The sequence below is a fragment of the Hippoglossus hippoglossus genome, chromosome 22 (assembly GCF_009819705.1).
Source record: "Hippoglossus hippoglossus isolate fHipHip1 chromosome 22, fHipHip1.pri, whole genome shotgun sequence".
Taxonomy (NCBI): Eukaryota; Metazoa; Chordata; class Actinopteri; order Pleuronectiformes; family Pleuronectidae; genus Hippoglossus; species Hippoglossus hippoglossus.
This window is the reverse complement of record NC_047172.1, coordinates 9,153,997-9,173,132: the sequence shown is the minus strand read 5'-3', so window position 1 is coordinate 9,173,132 and position 19,136 is coordinate 9,153,997. Positions and strand designations below refer to the sequence as shown.

Genomic DNA, 19,136 nt, shown 5'->3' with positions numbered 1-19,136 from the left:
TGTTAGTAACGTATCCTATAAAAAAGTCCTTTATGGTGTTTATTCTGCATGTCTTAGCAAGCTGATCAGGTGTGTGTGTGTGTGTGTGTGTGTGTGTGTGTGTGTGTGTGTGTGTGTCCTGACCTGGCTCCAATGAGATCCAGCAGGTGCTGCCAGCGGTCGCTGACTTTGCTGAGTTTCTGTTCAATCTCAGCAGCCTTGCTCTGGTGACTGGCTCTGGCCAGGCGCTGCCCGAGCTGATGCAGCTGCAGCTTGTTCTCCTCGGCCCCAGTGATTTCCTCCTGGTAGTCCTGAGACACAATGTGATAACAACCGGTGCATAAAAACAAAGCCTAAACGTACAGGTAACAGATTCAGTGCAATGTAACAGGATGATTTCCAGCTATTTGTCAACATATTTTACAAAAATTCATAAAAATAAATAAAACAATGCCTGAAAAATCAAACAGCATTTTTAAAAACAATGTTAAGAAAGTAGACTTCTAAAGTACAACAATTTATCACATAGTTTTTCATCACAGTTATTGTAGGTGAAAACATCTCTCAGACATTAGATGTGACCTCAGGGGCTTGTTCCCACTCAGGCATGTTTGTATTTACCTTTCGAAGCTTGTCGATCATCTCCTCGATGCTGATGTCCCCGTTTTGGGACACCTTGCTCTCCATGTTGGTGAGCCACTCGCAGAGCTCCTTGTACTTCTCGTTGAACACAGTCCACTCATTCAGCTTCTCACTCACCTGCTGTCTGCGCAGAGACAACTGCAGAGGCACAAAACTGTATTAACATCAAGTGCATCACCGTGCAAAGTGCATAAAAACAACCAATGCATGTAAAATTGTAAAGAAGTAGATTAAGTCCACAAGGGAAGCGCTGGTACGGAGATGACTGCGGTCTAACTGGTTCATTTGCATCAAGCAGCGAGTGCGTGTCTCTGCACGTTTCCTGTGTTTGTAGATTATCTGCTCTACACAGGATGCAACTCTTATAAAAAACCTACCCTGAAGTTTCAGGTTTTCTGAAACCCAGTTAACATTGCACGCTAAAGCCCTCGATGTAGACAGTAAGGTTCAAATCTTAAAAAACCTGTGTGTTTTGACATTAATCAGTCTAGTATTTTGTCTTATATCTATATGGTGATCAACTGTATTTGACTAGGGCAGCCAGAGGTATAGCACCAAGGAAATATTCTACTTCTTACTGTATCTTAGAACTTAGTTTGACACTAGCACCACTATCTGGTATCTCAAGGGACTGTAAAAATAGTGTTACGCCATTTAGAGTAAATTTAAACAGTAGCTGTACACAGACTGCAGTATATTCAGATCAAATCCTCCATGCAGCGGAGCCCTGTAGTGCGTGGTACCTGGTGGCAGATTTCATCCCACTGTCGATGCAGCAGCTCCACTCGCTCCTGCAGGACAGAGAGGTCTTCAGCGCTGATGGTACAAGACAGCGACTCTCTCAGCACAGACAGGTGAGCCAGATCCCCCGTCCAGCCATCAAATGTGTTCTCCAGGTCCTGTCATTGACAAAAGAGCAACATTATTTTTCAGCTCAAGTCGTGCGTTGTTAAAATATCTACTTCAGGAAATCAATTAAAAGAGGAGCTATTACCTTGCAGCGCATCTGCTCAGCTTGCAGATCCTCATGGTGATGAGGAAGAGGCTGAGAGAGCTGTCTTTTAAAGGCTCGGAGCTTTTCCAGTGATCCACCGATACCTCTCTCACACCTCTCCCAGTCCTGTATATGACATTATACACACATATGATACAAACTATCATTGCAACTGAATGAAAAACACTTGTGTATAACTGCCCAGCTGGTTGTGTACCTTTAACAGGGTGACAAGCTCTCTCTTCTGTTCATCCAGGCAGATGTTGGCACGTTTCCACCGCTCTTGTATATCAGTGAGCTCCGCCTGCAGGAGCATCTCCGCCCGGCAGTCAGCCGACAGGAGCAGTTGTTTGCCGGCCTCCACTGTCAGGATGTAGCTGCCCTGCTGACGCTGCAGCACTTTTTCCTTCAGCTGTACCAGGAAGCACAGTCACTCTGATTAAATCATTCTTTAGTGCATGAGATGGGTAGTTTCTAATCACAACATGAGGATTCATCAGTATATTAAATAAAATCTGTCAGTTCCAGCTATTGCGGTTGTGCTTCAGGGCTTTCTAAGACAGTCTTATCTCCATTGCCAAGATTCACAGCTTATTACTTTATCCTGACAAAGATCCAGTGGGTCCAAATCAATCAACACAGGCAATATATGCCAGAGAGAGAAGTGGGGGAACTCAACACAAAATGCTTCTGTCCTGCACGAGCTGGATTGATGTAAGAGGTTTAATCTGTTAGTGTCAACATTATGTACCTGGACAGTGTCCAGCATTGAGCGGGCTTGTTGTAGAGGCACGGTGGTGCCTGCCTGAAGGGCCTCTGCAGGGTGGGAGACCTCCACCAGCCATTTGCGTAACTTCTCCACCATTTCTCTGTATCGCTGCCACTGGCGGATCAGGCCGTCGATTATTCCGCGCCTCTGCTGTGCACGGCGCACTACGCCCTGCCACTGGTTACTCAGCAGAGCCAACTTATGATTGAACTCATCTCTGCAAGAGGGGAAGAAATAAAAAGAAAGATTTTTTATATATATATTTGTAGTAAATAAAGAGCAATGATTTATCAGTTCTAACAATCTTCCCTTTATAAAAACATACATGAATTTGGGTTTTACCTGTCATCTACCTGACCCTGCTCCAACATCCGCTGTCCATCACTGATGATCGAGTGGAGGATCTGTTGGCGACTGAACATCTCCGCTTGAAACAACTGGAAGACAACAAATCAGTTACAAATAATTGAAAACCCGTAATTAATATGCTGTTTAAGGGCCTTTCATTTTAAACCCGACTCTAACCTCATGAGCTGTTTGCTGCTCCATCAAACTCTGGTAGTTCCCAGAAATTTCCACCGCCAGAGTCTCTTCGGTTTGGACCAAGAACTCCATCCATGTTTCACACTTCTCCAGGAAAGTCTGCTGCTGCAGCAGGAAGGACTGGAGTTTGCTGCAAAGAAACAAACAGCAGAATAGTGTTAAATTCTGTAAAGTGCCTTGTAACTGCTCAAAGTGTTTTGAAAATGATCCTTGCATCTTTTTGTATTAACCTTTACATTTTACAAATAGGAATCCTTTGTTATTCCTACCTGAATCTCTCTGTGGTCTGTGCTGAGGCTGTCGACCAGCTCCTGTTCAGGTTCTGCATGCGTTTGATCTCTGAATCGTTGAGTGGGAGCCGATAACCAAGCTCATTCAGACGCTCTAATTCAGGAGCCATACTGCTGAATTTCAGCATGAGCCTCTGTAGTAGGACAAGAAATGTTAAATTCATCCATTTCAGGACAATCAATAAAGTTGATTAGTTCGACTAACTGAGAAAAAGAAAAACAACACAGAACCTTGAGTTGGTCCATGCAGTCCTGGATGACTGTCAGGTCGGTGGAGCCGTTGGGATCTTGCATCTTCAGAGCCTCCTCAGCTTCAATGATCCAGGACCCCAACAAATCCAGCTGATCATTAAAGGTTTCATAATCTTGAACTCCAGTCTGTTGGGTGAAACATGTCAGCAAAGCACAATTTTTAAAATTCATGATTCTGACTGGTTGACTGAAAAAGATATTCTCCGTGAATCTTTTTATTTGACCTGCAGGGTGGTGAGCTGCCTGGTAAGGGACTGTTCCACAGCAGTAAGCCGCTGGGTGAGAGAGAGGTGATCTGACTGGATATTAGAGGCCGCAGACGTGTCCACTTGCTGTTTCAGCTGCTCTCCCAGTTCCTGAAGAACTTGCAGGGAGGCCTGCACTGGAGCTTGGGACCGGAGCAACTCCTGAGACACAGAACAGAGAGAATTTAGAGGTTTTTTCACAGCAAACTAAAACTCCTTCACAAAAACAGCTTTCCGTCTTGCAACAACAAAGAAACATGGCGATTTCCTTACAGGTAGGCTAGTGATGGCATAGACTTCCAGAAACATACTGAAATACTTAGCACTGCTCAGATTTAAAACAATTCAACAATGGCCCTTCACTCACGCTGCATTCTCGGATCCAGTCGGACACCTCCTCGTCAGCAATGTCCTTGCTGCAGGTGGTCTTGAGGAGCTGGTCTGCCATCTCTTCTTGCCGCTGGATGCTGTGGTAGCTCTGCTCATAAAGCTCCTTGTAGCGCTGCCACAGCTGGAGCAAAGCTTTGCTGCTTCTCAGGCGCTCGGCAATCTCCTCGAGTAAACCAGTCCATCTGAGCGCAAACATGACAAGGATGGAGGATGTATATATAAATATTGAGGGGCAGTCAGTGATGTCAACACGAGTCAAATCTACAAAATACTTAAAGTTAAGTCACCTCGCATTGACGTCCTTAAGGGCGTTGTTTAGGGAGTCCGACACTGATGGGTGACACTCCCTCAGCAGTTGGTGGGTCACAGCACCAAACCTTCTCAGGCTGCTCTCCTGTTTCTCCAGTTCCTCTTGCAAATCCTATACAGGTGACCAACAACACATGACTCATTTCCCCAGCGCAGACAAACATGGCATTAGAGTATTTAGAAACATTTGCAGAATAGAAAAGATTAAGTTCAATTGTGCAAAAAATCCAAACATACCTGCAGACTCTGGACCTGCAGCTGAACGGCCTCCAGGGAGCCTGTGAGGAGGCGAAAACGAGACACCGAGTACCTTCCCTCCATCAGGTAGCCATTGATCTCTTCTGAAGCTCGCTTGTACAGACTCCACTGATCCAGCACCGACTTCAGGCTGATGTTTAGTTGTCCAATCTGTTGAAGGTGAAATAAAGAAAGAGAAAAGCAGAGTTTAGAAGAATAGAGGGTTGTAAACAAAGTACCACCTTAAAGGCAGAGAGAAAAACAGGGGAGCTTACCAAGTGGTCCAGGTTCGCCCAGGTGTGATTGACACACTGGAGTGTTTCCATGACGATAGCACAGGCCTCATCGGTCTTGTTCTGGACAAGAGCACAGCCCTGCTCCTCCACCCGTTCTAGTTCTTTCTCTTTTTCCTTCACAAACTCTTCCATCTCCTAAAGAATAATGATTTTTCTCATGTTAAAAAAACCATGGGCTGAAAACAGGTGTACGTGAGGGGAACAGAAGGTTTTCATGAATTAGAATCATTACAGTGAAAGAAGCCCACCTGACAGTCTCTGAGAGCATTCTGCACAGACGTCAAATCCTCGATCCTATTTTTCCTCTTGAGTCTTTCTTCTTGAGTTGCCATCCAGGATTTCAGGGCCTGAATGCTGCTCTCATACTCCACCCACATCTCCAAAACACCCTCCAGGAACTGGATCTGCAAGAATAACAAATGTGTTTTTTTGCATTAATAAATGACAATGGCTGTCATTCTTTCAATAGCAGCATCATTGTCTATGACCTCACCCTCTCGTTGATGCGGCCTTGTAGGATCTGCCAGCGTCGGTTCATGGCTCCCAGACGCTCAGCAAAGTCCGTCTTATCACTGCGCTTGCTCTCCACGTCCTGACCACTCATCTGTGGCACTGACTGGTTGACGAAGTCCACGGTCAGCTGCTTGCAGCTTAAATCGACCCTGAAGCCCTAAAGTGAGGAAACAGCAGTGGATTCACAATCAGATAGAGTTTTAAATTCAATTTGCATCACTATTAACTATGTTTTTGCCTTTTAAAAATGTGTTACTGATGACATTACAGTGTATGTGAGGTAGTGTTAGGCTCAAAACAACTTCCACCACACTTCAAAATCGACTTCCTGACCCATCAAATTGGAAATTGATCAGATGACAGAAAGATAGGCTGAGATTTCTGAATATATTAATAGGGTTATATAGCACTGGGCCTAAACAGATCTGACAAAGTTTGTAAAATAAGTTAACTACCTTGTATTTTTGCAGGTAGTCTTGGATCACATTTGAACCCACAGCACTTTTAAGGTTCTCTTCATCTTCCTCAATGATATTCTCCATCAAGGATATCCAGTTGAACAGCTCAGAGATGGCGTGACGAGAGGCCAACTTCTCCATTTGGATCTGAGGAGAGATGAAAATCCATCGGTCTTGCATATTAAGCAGGAAGAAAAAAAGGCTTGTGCAGCCAGTTTAAAGTCAACCGTGACAACCATGACTCTATTTAAGTGAGGCAGCAGAAAGGAGTAATCCTATTTGCCCTGGAGATGCTAAGCCTGTTGAGCGTGGCTTCATGTGACGATACCTGATGCAGCTTCTCCTGGACAACTGGGATACATGTGAGCAGCTCACTCCACTGTGTGTCAATGCGTGCCAGGTCGGAGCGCAGCATCACTGTGTCCACTTTCTTCAGTCGGAGCAACTGGTTGCCCTCGGTGACCACTGAGCTTTTCAGGCTGGACTTGCCCTCGACTTCTTTTGAAAACTCCTGAGACAGAAAATGAGAGGGATTATCCACTGGTAGATCAAAGTATAATATACAGTATGATGATGTTGTATAAATATACTTTTAGCCGTAACACTAATAACAGCCAGCTCTTATACAATAAAAACTAACCAACACACCCAAGTAAATTTGATATGCTGTGGTATCAACTGAGTTGTATAACCTCAGCCTCAAATGCACCCAGTTGAGTTTTTCACCACTTGTATAATGGAGCAATGTTTATATATGTGGTTGACCATTCTATTTGTTGATAGCACAAGAGTGCATGTGAAACAATAAACATTCCACTGAGCCCGATGGTGCCTCCAAAGGATGTAATGAAGACAACTGCTAACAAGTTAATGTGGACATAAACAATGCAGGTTTCAATATGTCCAAAGATTTGCTTTGCAATTTTTTACGAGGTAGGAAATGCATTCAAGAATACACACATTTTGTTATGTTAAAAAACACTGACACTTTTGCCAACAAGTAGATAATGCATGAAATTACATACTTGGTGTGTGTAGAAGTAACGTGTAGAAGTTTCCCAACTAATATGTATCTTAACAAAAGTGGCACTACAAGGGTGTCCAAAATTAAAGCTCTGAGTTGTGTGCAGCTCCAACAGTTCAACGTGTGCGACTGTAAAAACATCAAGCAACACTGCTGCTGGGAAAGAGACAGAATCTCTGAATCAACACAAGACAAGATGCAAGTCGGGAAAAGAAGACTGTCTCACGAGGAAAGCAGAGAGATGGTCTCGGACGGTTTCCAGCTCTTGCGGGACCAGCACCGCCTGCGTGTTCCAAAACTCCAGTCGCTCCAGAGCAGACTGCAACCACTCGCTGAGCTCAGCACACTCCCTCTGATACCTGAGAACAAATCACAATGTAAACATAGAAACATGCCACGAGATTAGAAATCACAGGTACATTTTATTTATTTTATTTTGGAAACTAAATGCGAAAGACTGCACTCGACTGTCTATGCACTGATCATATTCCTGACCTGGTCCAGTGTTTCAAGATGGCCTCCAGCCGCTGTAGTTCCTTGTTGACCTTGGCGGTGTTGTTGAGCCAGTGCTCTCCGAGCTGTGCGAGCTGATTCTCCAGCGCAGGACAGCAAACTGACAGCAGGAGATTTTTACCCTCGTCCAGCACCTGGTAGAGCTTGTGCTGGTGCTCTGTCAGTCTGCCCTTCAGACCCTTTACAGGAAATGGAAGAGAATGAGATGATCTGGGTAAAGAGAGTGAGTGAGCGGCTCCTTTTTTCTAGAGTGGCTGAAGTTGTAGCCTCCTACATGTTCAACTCCAATCAGGGAAACTTCTGTCTTTCCTACTTCATTGACGACTTCATTTCTGAACAATAAAGCTTCATTTATGTAAGAATATTATATCACATCATAAAGTCCGAGCTACTGTTTCTTTGTACCTGATACAATGAGATTCTGTCCATGAGCCTTTCCTCCGTCTCCTCCAACAGACCAACAGAGGGGATACTTCCCTCAACTGTCTCCAACTGTCGGTTCAGACTTTGGTAATCCTGCACCAATCGGCACCAGGTCTGATTTAAAAAGAAAAAGAAAACAGGATCATTAGATAGAAAAGATGTATCCGCTGTAAGTGATTTTTATTCCAGGGCAAACCATTTTATGTATGTTAATATCAATTTTATTTGTTGTCTGTCCTCCTACATGGACACCACTAACAACTAGTGACCTCGAAACCACTAAAATGGCCACTTGACAGTGAAGCTCAGCTCAACTTGATTCAATTTGTCTCAACTTGACTCGATGCAACGTAATGACACAGTGATTTATTCTCTTTGTGTGTTTCTTCTATAACATATGATCACATACAGCAGCTCTTCTAATGTCCCAGGTCATTAGGTCTTAGCAGTTAGAACATTTGTCCACCACTTGATCTTTATAAAATACTTTGGTCGACATCATTTTCAACATCTAGTCTCGTCCAGACATATTTGCATTTCAGATAATTGAGGAAAAATCATGGTTTACATGAGCAGCGTTTCTTCTCTTACCTCCAGGATACACTCGAGCTCCACTCCTTTACTGTGTGCCTCTTTGAGGATACTCTGAGCCTCGGCCAGTGTTTCCTCCAGGCCCTGGCTCTCTTTGGGAAGCATCAGGCCACTGATTTTCCGGAAGTACGTTTCTGTTAGAATCATGTGGGACTCCAGACCCTGGAAGAACTCCTATAAAACACAATCAGACACACCAATGACCACTTCTGTTTTTGTCTTTGCAGTTTGTCACCAGCATTGATAACCATTTGTTTCGAGGAACTTAATAAAGCTCCAAATTGACCAAACCTTGTGTTTGTCCAGGTGATGCTGGACTTCGTCCACAGAGCTGGCAATGATCCTCTGGTCAGCAGCCATCTTGTCCTTGGCTGTGTCCACCAGGTCCGTCAGGTCCTGCAGAGCCCGCTCATACTGCTCCTTCAGAGCAATGTTCTGGTTCAGCCCGCTGCGTCGGGAACCCACCGTCATCACCAGCTCCTCAAAGGAATCCTGAAAACAGAGAATTTTCTGTGAAGCAGCTTTTACAACATGTTTTTTTTCCGACCAACTTTCAGTGGCAGCTGTCAGTGATGTACATTACCTGGAGTTTCAGTATTTTGTTTGTCGATATCTGGTCTGCCTGCAGTGCTGCTCCTCTCGTTTTGATCTCTGTAATTCTCTGTTCAAAATCTTTTAGGTTCTCTTCTGCACTGGCAATAACCTAAAATAAACAAATGACAATATACATGATATTTGCATTAATAGTTTGTGTTCTTCAAAGTTGAGCCTTGAAAAGAGATGGTGGAATGTGTGTAGATGTGTGTCTGTGCCAAACTTTGCATTACCTCCAGCTGTTTTGAGGCTGGTCTGTCCATGGCTCCAGCTAAGGCCTGTAGGATCTGGCACTTGGTCTCAATTAAAGCAGTTTGGAGAAGCTGTAACTCAGTCTGTATTAGAAATAAGAGACAATTTGAGATAAGATTTCATTTATTTTCTGTTGGTGTTTCTTTTTTCTTTGTAGGTTCAATAAAAATAAACTTTACTTGACAAAGAAAAAGAAAAAACACAGTATTCTGTAAATCTGAGGATACATATAATTATGAAGATTTTGGCTTTGATACAACATATGAAGGGATTGAAAAGAAACAAAAATCAAGAGTAAAAACCTGGTAGGCTGTGAGTTCATGTGCTCTGGTCCTAATGTGGTCACAGCGTTGTCCCAGAGCGCAACCCAGAGCTCCTAATCTCTCTTTCAGGCACTCGAGGTTGTCCTCTAGCAGCGCCCGGTCTTCAAGTCTCAGACCCGAGGACCCGGCTAGGAGAGACTGACTGAGCTTCACCTCCTCCGTCATATGCATCACGTCATTTTCTAATGTCTGCAGAGAAGATCGGAAACAAAGATCAGTTGAGCCCGTGATTAAACTGTCGTGTAGATAAACTGCAACTTTGTTTATCAGTTTCAAATCCCAATATCATTTGTTTTACTTTTATTACACATCCAGAATGCTACATTCTCAACTTCAGCGTTGTATGTATCTAGTTGCGGAGATGTCTTTCTATTAAACGGAAGGGTCAGATGAAATTATTATTATTTTTAGGATTTTGAAGCCTGATAGTACCTCCTGCTTTTGTAGGTGGGTCTCTGCGTTTTCAGCCAGCAGCACTGAGCCAGAGAAGACGTTGTTCTCGACACCATCCAGCCAGGAGGAGGTGGATGACACAGCTGTGTAGAGCTGTTGTTCCATCTGCGCCACCTGTGTCTCACCACCACCGGGCTGCGCACATACAAGAAAGTTCCAGGTTTGTATCGCTGAAGCTGATTGAACAAAATATTTAAATCTGTATGCTTTGCAATGTGCAATATTGCGATAGAAATGGTGAAACCTGAGTGGTTATGTCTTCTATTGCCTGTCTGAAGCTGTCGTACAGAGTCTTCAGGGACGATTTGTCTGCTTGTGTTTCTCCTTTGAACAATGATCCAGCTGTGGTCACACGAGAGGCTCTGGAATAAACCTGCAAAAGCACATGACAGTCTCTAGCTTTAAACGTGAACGACAACAGCAAAAGACAGTACACTCCACCTCTACGACTACTTGCTCTAACAATAATAACGCCACAGGGTTTGTACCGGCTGCTTGTGGTCCTGCTCCAGAGTTTTCTGCAGGAGCTGCAGTTTGGTTTTCAGCTCTAGTCTCAGGCTCTCCCATCTCTGCCTCATCTGCTCTCGTGCAGCCTGAGAATCCCTCTCAACCAAAGCTGCTGGTGAGAATGGCTCTGTTGTACTGCGTGGTGACAGAAACACGAATGCATTAATGTTCCACTTACAATTTGCCATAAGGATTTATACGTACATTAACTTGACATTTCACCGATCAATTTTTTACTGCCTATATACATAAGTGTGGTATAATGGGATGTAAAATACCTGGCACTGCAGGGTGAGGCCTGCTGGATGAGAATCTCCTCTCCTCTGCTTGCAACCGACTGAAGCAGCCTTTTCTGCTCTGCAAGTTGCTCCTCGAGCTCCTGAAGAGCAAACATTAAGCAATAAGTCAACATTTGACCGTGCTTAACGTGTCATTAAATAGCAAAAGAATAACTATTGTGGTGGTGGTAGAAGACATTTTTATTCTTTAATATTAAGATTATTATTTGAATTTTGCCAGAATGCTGCAGAATCTGCAAATAGGCACAGGTAAAAAATATCTAATGACAAAATGTTTTATAAAGCACATTTTATTTAAATACAGAGTAATGAATATACCCTCTGTCTCTGAAGACTGTCCTGGTGTTGTTGGGTCCGTGTGGTCCGGGCCTGGGCCAGCCACTCCTGCACACTGGGGCTCTGTGAGAGACTGGAGTCTGATTCGCTGTCGTCCTGCTCCTGCAGAGAACACTTTAGGAGCAGACAATACATTGTAAAACAAGAATAAGAAAAGAAAAGAATCAGCAAGGAACCAGGGCCATCAATAGATGCCACCTCTGAGTTTTAGAATAAACATTCAGTATACTCTTAGATTGCAGACAGATATGAGAGGGACTGAACTAAATCCACATACAGTGTTGGTATGTTTTGATATGTCAACAATTGAAGCCTAAAGCTATCTCACCTGGATGTTACTTTGCTTGTCTTGTAGCATCCTCTGCAGCTCCAACAGGCCGCCCTTCAATGTGCGCAGCTTCCTGGCTAGCTGCTCGGCCTCCTCCCTGGTCTCTGTGCGACCCTCCAGCAGCAGGTTCTCACTGTGCATGGACAGCTCGGACAGAGCCTGCACCTTCTCTTCAATCTCCAGGAGCATGTTCTGCAGAATCAGGAGGAGAGAGGCCAGCTCAAACATGGTGTCTGACCACCTGCAGCCGCTCCTGTCACGACACAACAGGCCCCCCAGTTCCAACTGCCCCCCCCTACGCCAGCAGCTTTCCCCGGCCACAGGACAGGGAGAGCTGTCCCTGTGTTTTCATCCTTCGCCCACCTCTCCGGCCTCGCCTCCTGTGCAACATATTACCACTAATCCTTCCTGCTCTGCTACACACATGCTGTCACTCAGATTCAAGAGCTACTATTCCGTGAAGACCACGGTGAATGTTCAGCCCGGTCCAGGACACCTTTCAGAGAAGGAGGTTCTAATGTTTGAAGAAACATTTGGTTTGTAGTAGCATAGCAGCAACTCTTCAACCGATCAACCAGGTTTCCAAAGGCAGAGGGCAACTCTCCCTCCCGCCTTCCCCTCCCCGTCCTCTAGGACTCCCCTACTTGGATATTCTAGCAGCTTCAGCAACAACACCAATCCCAACAGCCGGAATCTATTAATCACATGAAAGCCACAACCCCCGACTGCTCCGCCCTACGCTTCTAACTGGCCCCTGTCATAGAGAGACATCTGCATAATCTGCTTAAGACTAGTTGTACAGTTGCTTAGGAGCCAAGCCGTCTGAATGCCCCTCTAACGCTGCTAATGCTCTTGTTTACTTACTGAGCGGTTCCTGCCCCCTGGGATGATCTATATGTAATAGGGAAACAAAACACTGACGTATAAGACAGATGTAAACTATCCAGAGCCAATTTTGACTCTAACAGAATGACTAAAAAATATATCTCTAGAGCTAATCTAATATTATTAATATTCAGTAACCTCATTTTGAGATTTAAAAAAATTCCATTCATATTCTTAAGTAATGTGGTAATTCAAATATGTAGATTCTATTCACTGCTTTGAGTGGACAGCAGGGGGAGCTCTTACCTGACATTCAGCAAGCTGATCCTCCATGTCTGTCTCCTCCAGAGGTTCCAGTTCGAGGGTGGAGGTGACGGCACTGCGCATGCTGACCAACCACTGGTCCAGTTCATCGGCCTGGTTGTGATACAGTTGTATGGCCTGTTCCTGACGCTCACCCTCCAGACGGTCACTAACGCGCTCCTGCAACAGAGCACACACATGAATTTATTAATGTGACATAAAAGAACTATCAGCTACCATTAGTACTATTGTATTTTCACAACAACTACCTCCAATAGTTGTTGTTTCCCTGAGGCCTTCATGTGGATGGTGGCCATCCTCTCCGCTAACACAGCCAGGGAGGAATGCATGGCGAGCTGGTCAGCCATGTCTGAGTCCACAGCCTCCGAGGCCAGTTCCTCTGTGAAGCTGGTCTGCAGCCTGTCGATTTCCTCCTGCACACTCTGAATCTCTTCCATCAGACCCTGCAGAGAAGACCATTATAGTTGTAGGGCTACATATATATTTAGTTACTACATTAACATTTTTAAGTTCACCAGAAGCAAGTATTATTTTCTTATTCGGGCAGATTCTGTGCCATCATCTGAACATTATAGAGAGACTCCATCTGCTCCAGCAAACAACATTAATATCTATTAATTAAATCAAAAATGGCAACAACAAAAAATTGTGTATCGACAGACCTGAATAATTTGTTAATACAATGAGTACAAGCAGAAATGAACAAATAATTTATAATATAGAAATAGAAATTAAAACGAGAGAGAAAATAATGATTTTTTTAAAGAGATATTCTTTGTAATACAATAAGAGGTTTTCTCTCTTGTATGCCAGCATCTTACCTGGTCAGCCTTATCTTTTAGACTTTTATTAGGTTGTGCAGGACTCACCTCTTGGGCCTTTACGTGGCTATCGGGGCTTTTATCTGCCTCCACAGGCTCACTCAGTTTGGCCTCCAGAGCTTCCATTTTAGAGGAGATGGACTGCAGCGAGCCCTGGTAATGTTGTTGTTTCTCCAGAGCTTCATACAGAGACCTCTGCTTCTCACTGATCTGTATTACAAGGCAAAAGTTGCACAGGCTTAAAACATGACAACAGTCACTGACGATCAATAAATCACAGAGCTGACATCTTGTATTATTCACATACCACATTCTTTAATGTCTCCCAGGAGCGCTGCAAGTCGTCCAAGTTGGCCACAGACTCAAACGTTGGGTCGTATAATTCTTGGATTGGAGCTCTTATGAGGGTTCCTCTTCCCGTCTAAAAAATCAAATCAAATCAAACAGCGCTATCATCAGTTACAAGAGCGACAAAGCAGCCGTAAAAGTTCCAAACTCATTGTTAGCCATGATGAGCTTGCAGCTGCGGGCAGATAATAGATATGGATTATTAGTGGCATTAATTTATTCTTCTTTATTGGTTATTGTATGTCTTAATTGAGTGGTTTTTTTTATAAAAGAAAGTTCAGAAGAGATAAGTAAAAGGTACCAATTAAGAGGAACAGAGAAGGCAGATACCTTGGTTATAGTGGCCTCAGTGTAAGAGATGGGGGAGGGAGAGCGACAGACAGGAGGAGAAGAGACCTCACTGTTAGTGCCCTCCTCCCCAGACTCCTCAGTTACAGGAGACAGGAGAGTGTGACAACGGCCAGCCGTCATCTGACACGCCATGCAAGAAACATTAACAGAAGAGCAGACAGGCAAGGTGGGTGTGCAAAGGTTAATCATATGCAATGTGTTTTTAGATAAAAGTGGCACAACGCAACTTATAAAAACACATTTAGCTATGAAAGCATGCAAAAGGTTTTATTAATAAAATAACAGGAAGCCAGAGTTAGCAGAATGAGTCAGGAGGTTTATTAATTAGGCAAAGCCCTCAGCAAAATACAGCTGCAAATAGCTTTCTCAGCATCAGTAGGATCTGTGGTATTTGGTCTTTTCTTACCATGACGGCTTGGGCTGACGATTTCTTTGATTTGTCCCCGTCCATGTCCTGCAGCCCCTCAGGCAGCCCCTCCACATCAGTCACAGTCAGCAGCATGGTGGCGTGTTTGGCCTTCACTGCCAGCATCTTGCATTTGGAGTTCAGTGAGGCGATCTGCTCTTGGTAGCCTTTGATTTTCTGGGCAAGTTCCTATTCAAAAATACAAAATACCAAACTTACTATCTTTCTACTAATTTGCAGCCCTTTTGTGTTCAATTTGCATGTTCACATCTAGTTTATGTGTAGTTTTAATACATGCAAGCCTGCCATGGTTTATATGTTATGGCTACAAGTCAGTGAAGACCTGAGCAGAGATTCTTGCCCTGTATCTCTTCTCTCCCTATAGTTGAATGAGTTGCAGCTGCTTTTGACCCTGTACATGAAACCTGGGTATAAATGAATGAATTCATGTATTGTACTTCATGGTGAAGGATCTGGGCCTGCAGCTCCTGGATGCTACTGGTGGGGATCGGTCGATCCTGGATGACGCGGTGTGCTTCCTCGATCAGCCCCTGTAGGTCTCGCACTTCCTGTTCATATTGCTCGTACTGCACCACTGCTTCCTGCGCAAAACCACAAAGAGTTTTGCAACAGTTAGACAAAGACAAAGAAGCAGACAGAGCTTATTGTATCTGAATGCAGGGTTTGCAACAGTAGAAATTAGCTGTGCAGTAGTGCCCCCTATTGTACCTGCAGGATGTTGCACTGCTGAATGGCAACATGCTGCAACTGACTAGCTTCTTGCTGCAGACGCAGAGCTGTGCGGCAAATGGCAAGGTTGGGCATCACCTCCTCTGGGACCCACAGAGCGCTCTGACACAGCTGCACTGCCTGCACCTGCTGCTTGAAGCTCTCCATATCTGACAACAGACGCTGCAAAAACAGGAGGTTTACATTTTAAGATATTGTTACATGCAAAGTAAGCATTTCAAGGTTTTCTTAAAGAGATTGTGAGCTACATTTTGGATTGTTTAATGAGTGGTTACCTGTCTCTGAGTCAGCTGTTCTTTGAGGCTCTGGCGTGCCAACTCTGGTGAGGTCAGTGTGGCTTGGACCTGCTCCAGAGCAACGTGAAGGGCCTTAACTTCATACTCCAGGGCCTCCATGCTCTGAGAACATATCAGTCAAATACATATTTATCTGCTCATAAATTACATCATCAGTATCAATTGTCAGGTTTACTGAAATATAAAAACATTGAAGAAATAACTCATGAGCCTTAATTCCTTAGTTTTACTTCAAAGTGCTAATTTACATTTTTGAGGAGCTTTTGAAAAAGTATAAAACAGATAAGAAATCTCATCTTTTTTTCCTTCTTTACCTTATTTGCATCCTCCAAGCTCTGCAGCCTTGTCTTGATGTTTTGCTGAAGCTCCTCTGTGTTTCGACTGAGCTCACAGACCTGTTGGCTCACAGATTCAACCTGCAGCACCTCAGACAGGAGGTCTACTTTCTCCGCCATTGATTCCAGGTCTCCGTGGAGCTCCCGGGACTCACGCAGGACAGCCTGAGCAACAAGGACAACAAGGCAGTGGATGAGAGGCAAGTTAAGACAGCTGTAGCCATGTCCATCCAATTACACATTTCATTCTCAAATTTAAAATGTGGAGGGGCCAATAACGAATCAAGAGCTTAATAAGCTAAAACATCTGTTTTGAGTACAGCTGACTAAACACAAAACTCACCTGATACATTCGCATCTGCTCCTGCAGGTGAACAGAGGAGTTCCAGATGATGTTGGCCTTCACCAGGCTTTTGGCTTTCTCTGACCACCTCACGATGAAGTCCAGCATCTCATTATACTCGTCTAAATGGCAGACAGCCTGAAGAGCCAAGACAAGAGAGAGGCTGAAAAAGCGTATTTCACTGACGAAGAACACAAAAGCATAAAGTATGTGGGCGCAAACCTTTTTGAGCCAGTTGTTCCTACAGTCTGCTAGTCGAGTTGTGTGATGATGCATCTCTGATAGTTTGCTGATAGCATCGCTCAGCTGTTTGGCCAGCAGGGGGTTTCTGCGGCCAAACTCTTGCACGGCGTAATCCAGTTCTGCGAGGGTGCGACCGCAAACGTCCAAGTCCTCAGCCAAGCTCTGTGAAGAGAAGTGTGACATGTAGAATTGAGCACCGTGACATTATCGAATGCCCGTCAATGATAGTGTAACTTTGCTATTTCTAAATTAAATCCAATGTCACAGTAGGACCAAGCAGGATTAGATAACCCACCTTGACCTCTTCTTTGGCATGATCGACATCTGGAGATTTTTCCTTGAATTTCGCAGTGACGGCTTTGAGTTTCTCAGAGATGTCATGGATTCTGGAGCTGAAGTCCTCTTTTATTTCCCTGGTTTTCTGAATTTCTCTCTCTTTAGAAAGAACCTAAAAAATAATAATAAATAAATAAAATGCCACCTGATATATTTAATAGTGTATGTTTTCCCTGTAATAGATTTAGGGGAAAAAAATGCTATGTTCGTATTTGCATTCAAAGTTGTTGAATCGATATAATACCTGATCCTCGATGGCACCCAATGCAAGTGAAACCTCAGCCAGTTGCATGGAGATTTCAGACGGCAGGATAGTGTAGAGATCCAGGTACTTGCTCTGTTGCTGCTCTGCTAATTTATCCACATTCTGGCGATAAGTGATGACATCTTCATGTACAATCTGTACAAGAGATAAACAAGACACATGAAGCCTTTCTCCTAAATAACAATAATACTCAAATATCAATGTTGACAGTAGGATATTCACAAACATGGTATTTCTCTTTTTTGCATGGCAGATATACCTCAAGCTCCTGCAGCAGAGAATCAATGTCTGGAGTGGGATTGAGAAGAAGCTCCCTGGTCTCCTGGATCCAGGCTTTCACAACACTGAGTTCCTTCTCTACTTCCTCTCTGTCCCTCAGTTCCTGAGCAGTTTGAGCTCGCTTAGTCCTGGACTGTGTCAGGAGGCTGGGGACAAGGATAAAAAAAAGATTCTACTCAAACTCTGATTTGCCAAAATATGGTTAACTTGAATTCTAAGTGACTAGAATTAATACAACCCAAAAAATGAATCATGCCCTTGTCTCACTACCTTTCCATCTGGTCTTGTACAGCTCTGATCTCCTTCAGGCTGGGCAGCTCTTCCTGTTCACTTGTCGGCGAGGGCACTTCCACATCGTGCAAAAGGCTGAGGGCGTACTGGCGGAGCAGCATTAGAGAGGAGAGCTCTCTCTCCAAGTCTTGGCTCAGCAGGTCGTGCTGGTCCAACAGAGACTGCAGTGTGGCTTTCAACGCCTTTTCAATGGCAGTATCAGGGAACCGACTTTGGAGCTCATCAGAGACCGCTCTCACCTTCACCATCTATAAAAAAGATAATTTAGAAAGTTAATAGTATATTTCAACACGATATTGTGTGATATACATGTTTTTGTGTTTACATAATCATATATTTATGCACAACATATTTTCTTTTCACATTGTTTGCCTTTATACCTTTTCCCTGAAAGTCCTCCATTCCTGCGCTGTGTCCTCGAGCACTCTCTCCTGTCCGCGGGCCACGCTGCGTAGCCGTGTCCAACGCTGCCACACGGTGGTCATCGAGCGACTGATGGTGGCCTTGCTGACATCACTCCCCACCAGCTCCAGCTGAGAGGCTTGCTCCTCCAAACCACTCAGTTTCTCTTGGAAGCCATTCACCAGTGATACAAGGCACTGGACAATTAAGAGATAATAAACTAAGTGCATAATAGAAGCATCAACCATTTTCATAAATGGAAAATGACTTTTTTATACCTGATGGCTGCAGAGCTTATCCTCAGCCTCTTGGCTTGTGGCTGCCTTTGCAGTGGAGAATTCAGTCAGCTTCTTCTCAGCCTCGTTCATGAGCTCAATGACAGTCTGCCTTGCCTCCTGGTAGGAATTCCACTGAATCACACAGCTAAAAAATATTTCAAATTTTAGAGAATTAAATGCAACAAAAAGAACAACAATTCGACCTATTTACTGTATATTACATGTGCACCATCACCCTTTCATTCTCACTACCTTTGAAGGACATCCTGGTGACACTGGAGCTGATCTCCGACCTCCACACCTCTCTGCTTCGCCGAATCCACGCTCACACGCAGCTGCTCTTTAGCTACTGGGTTGACCAGGTTCTCCAGCTGTGGAAGCAGCGTCTGCAATTCCTCCAGGTGGTTGAGGAACTCCTGCTCCGTGGACACGATGTCACTCTGTTGCCGGAGACACTCTTCATAGTTTTCCACATCCACACCCAGGCTAGCTTGCTGCAGGAAGGACACGGCGTCCTCCAGCCATTCACAGGCTGACTGCATCCTGAAGTGGTACTTCTGACACAACACCAGGGCTTCCTCCAGAGTAATCTTCGCACAAAAACAATTAAAGTTTAATTCATAGATATCATGTCAACTCCAACAAATAGCATGCATTTCATGATTTATAATGTATAATTTGAA

At 44.2% G+C, this 19,136-nt stretch overlaps 1 protein-coding gene across 6 annotated transcripts in view; it reads right to left on the bottom strand.

The window, feature by feature from the left end:
- syne1b (spectrin repeat containing, nuclear envelope 1b) overlaps positions 1-19,136 on the bottom strand; it is a 71,614-nt gene that overhangs the window by 10,864 nt on the left and 41,614 nt on the right. For all 6 annotated transcript variants that reach the window (XM_034577006.1, XM_034577005.1, XM_034577002.1 and 3 more), the window contains 52 exons: positions 18,706-19,043; positions 18,454-18,598; positions 18,154-18,372; positions 17,753-18,021; positions 17,463-17,628; positions 17,183-17,338; positions 16,898-17,050; positions 16,582-16,764; positions 16,360-16,497; positions 15,996-16,181; positions 15,661-15,783; positions 15,365-15,547; positions 15,094-15,237; positions 14,636-14,824; positions 14,209-14,349; positions 13,838-13,951; positions 13,579-13,740; positions 12,958-13,152; positions 12,692-12,868; positions 11,561-11,752; positions 11,215-11,346; positions 10,876-10,976; positions 10,579-10,732; positions 10,335-10,463; positions 10,070-10,225; positions 9,617-9,826; positions 9,296-9,397; positions 9,052-9,171; positions 8,760-8,960; positions 8,469-8,642; positions 7,860-7,991; positions 7,437-7,633; positions 7,168-7,300; positions 6,246-6,428; positions 5,915-6,064; positions 5,440-5,616; positions 5,195-5,350; positions 4,926-5,081; positions 4,651-4,821; positions 4,392-4,525; positions 4,082-4,286; positions 3,694-3,876; positions 3,449-3,595; positions 3,197-3,351; positions 2,910-3,057; positions 2,727-2,821; positions 2,367-2,601; positions 1,833-2,027; positions 1,616-1,741; positions 1,365-1,520; positions 601-759; positions 124-290 (listed from right to left, as the gene is read on the bottom strand). In XM_034577006.1, the coding sequence (XP_034432897.1) occupies positions 124-290; positions 601-759; positions 1,365-1,520; positions 1,616-1,741; positions 1,833-2,027; positions 2,367-2,601; positions 2,727-2,821; positions 2,910-3,057; positions 3,197-3,351; positions 3,449-3,595; positions 3,694-3,876; positions 4,082-4,286; positions 4,392-4,525; positions 4,651-4,821; positions 4,926-5,081; positions 5,195-5,350; positions 5,440-5,616; positions 5,915-6,064; positions 6,246-6,428; positions 7,168-7,300; positions 7,437-7,633; positions 7,860-7,991; positions 8,469-8,642; positions 8,760-8,960; positions 9,052-9,171; positions 9,296-9,397; positions 9,617-9,826; positions 10,070-10,225; positions 10,335-10,463; positions 10,579-10,732; positions 10,876-10,976; positions 11,215-11,346; positions 11,561-11,752; positions 12,692-12,868; positions 12,958-13,152; positions 13,579-13,740; positions 13,838-13,951; positions 14,209-14,349; positions 14,636-14,824; positions 15,094-15,237; positions 15,365-15,547; positions 15,661-15,783; positions 15,996-16,181; positions 16,360-16,497; positions 16,582-16,764; positions 16,898-17,050; positions 17,183-17,338; positions 17,463-17,628; positions 17,753-18,021; positions 18,154-18,372; positions 18,454-18,598; positions 18,706-19,043 (8,612 nt within the window). The remainder of the gene's footprint in view (positions 1-123; positions 291-600; positions 760-1,364; positions 1,521-1,615; positions 1,742-1,832; positions 2,028-2,366; positions 2,602-2,726; positions 2,822-2,909; positions 3,058-3,196; positions 3,352-3,448; positions 3,596-3,693; positions 3,877-4,081; positions 4,287-4,391; positions 4,526-4,650; positions 4,822-4,925; positions 5,082-5,194; positions 5,351-5,439; positions 5,617-5,914; positions 6,065-6,245; positions 6,429-7,167; positions 7,301-7,436; positions 7,634-7,859; positions 7,992-8,468; positions 8,643-8,759; positions 8,961-9,051; positions 9,172-9,295; positions 9,398-9,616; positions 9,827-10,069; positions 10,226-10,334; positions 10,464-10,578; positions 10,733-10,875; positions 10,977-11,214; positions 11,347-11,560; positions 11,753-12,691; positions 12,869-12,957; positions 13,153-13,578; positions 13,741-13,837; positions 13,952-14,208; positions 14,350-14,635; positions 14,825-15,093; positions 15,238-15,364; positions 15,548-15,660; positions 15,784-15,995; positions 16,182-16,359; positions 16,498-16,581; positions 16,765-16,897; positions 17,051-17,182; positions 17,339-17,462; positions 17,629-17,752; positions 18,022-18,153; positions 18,373-18,453; positions 18,599-18,705; positions 19,044-19,136) is intronic.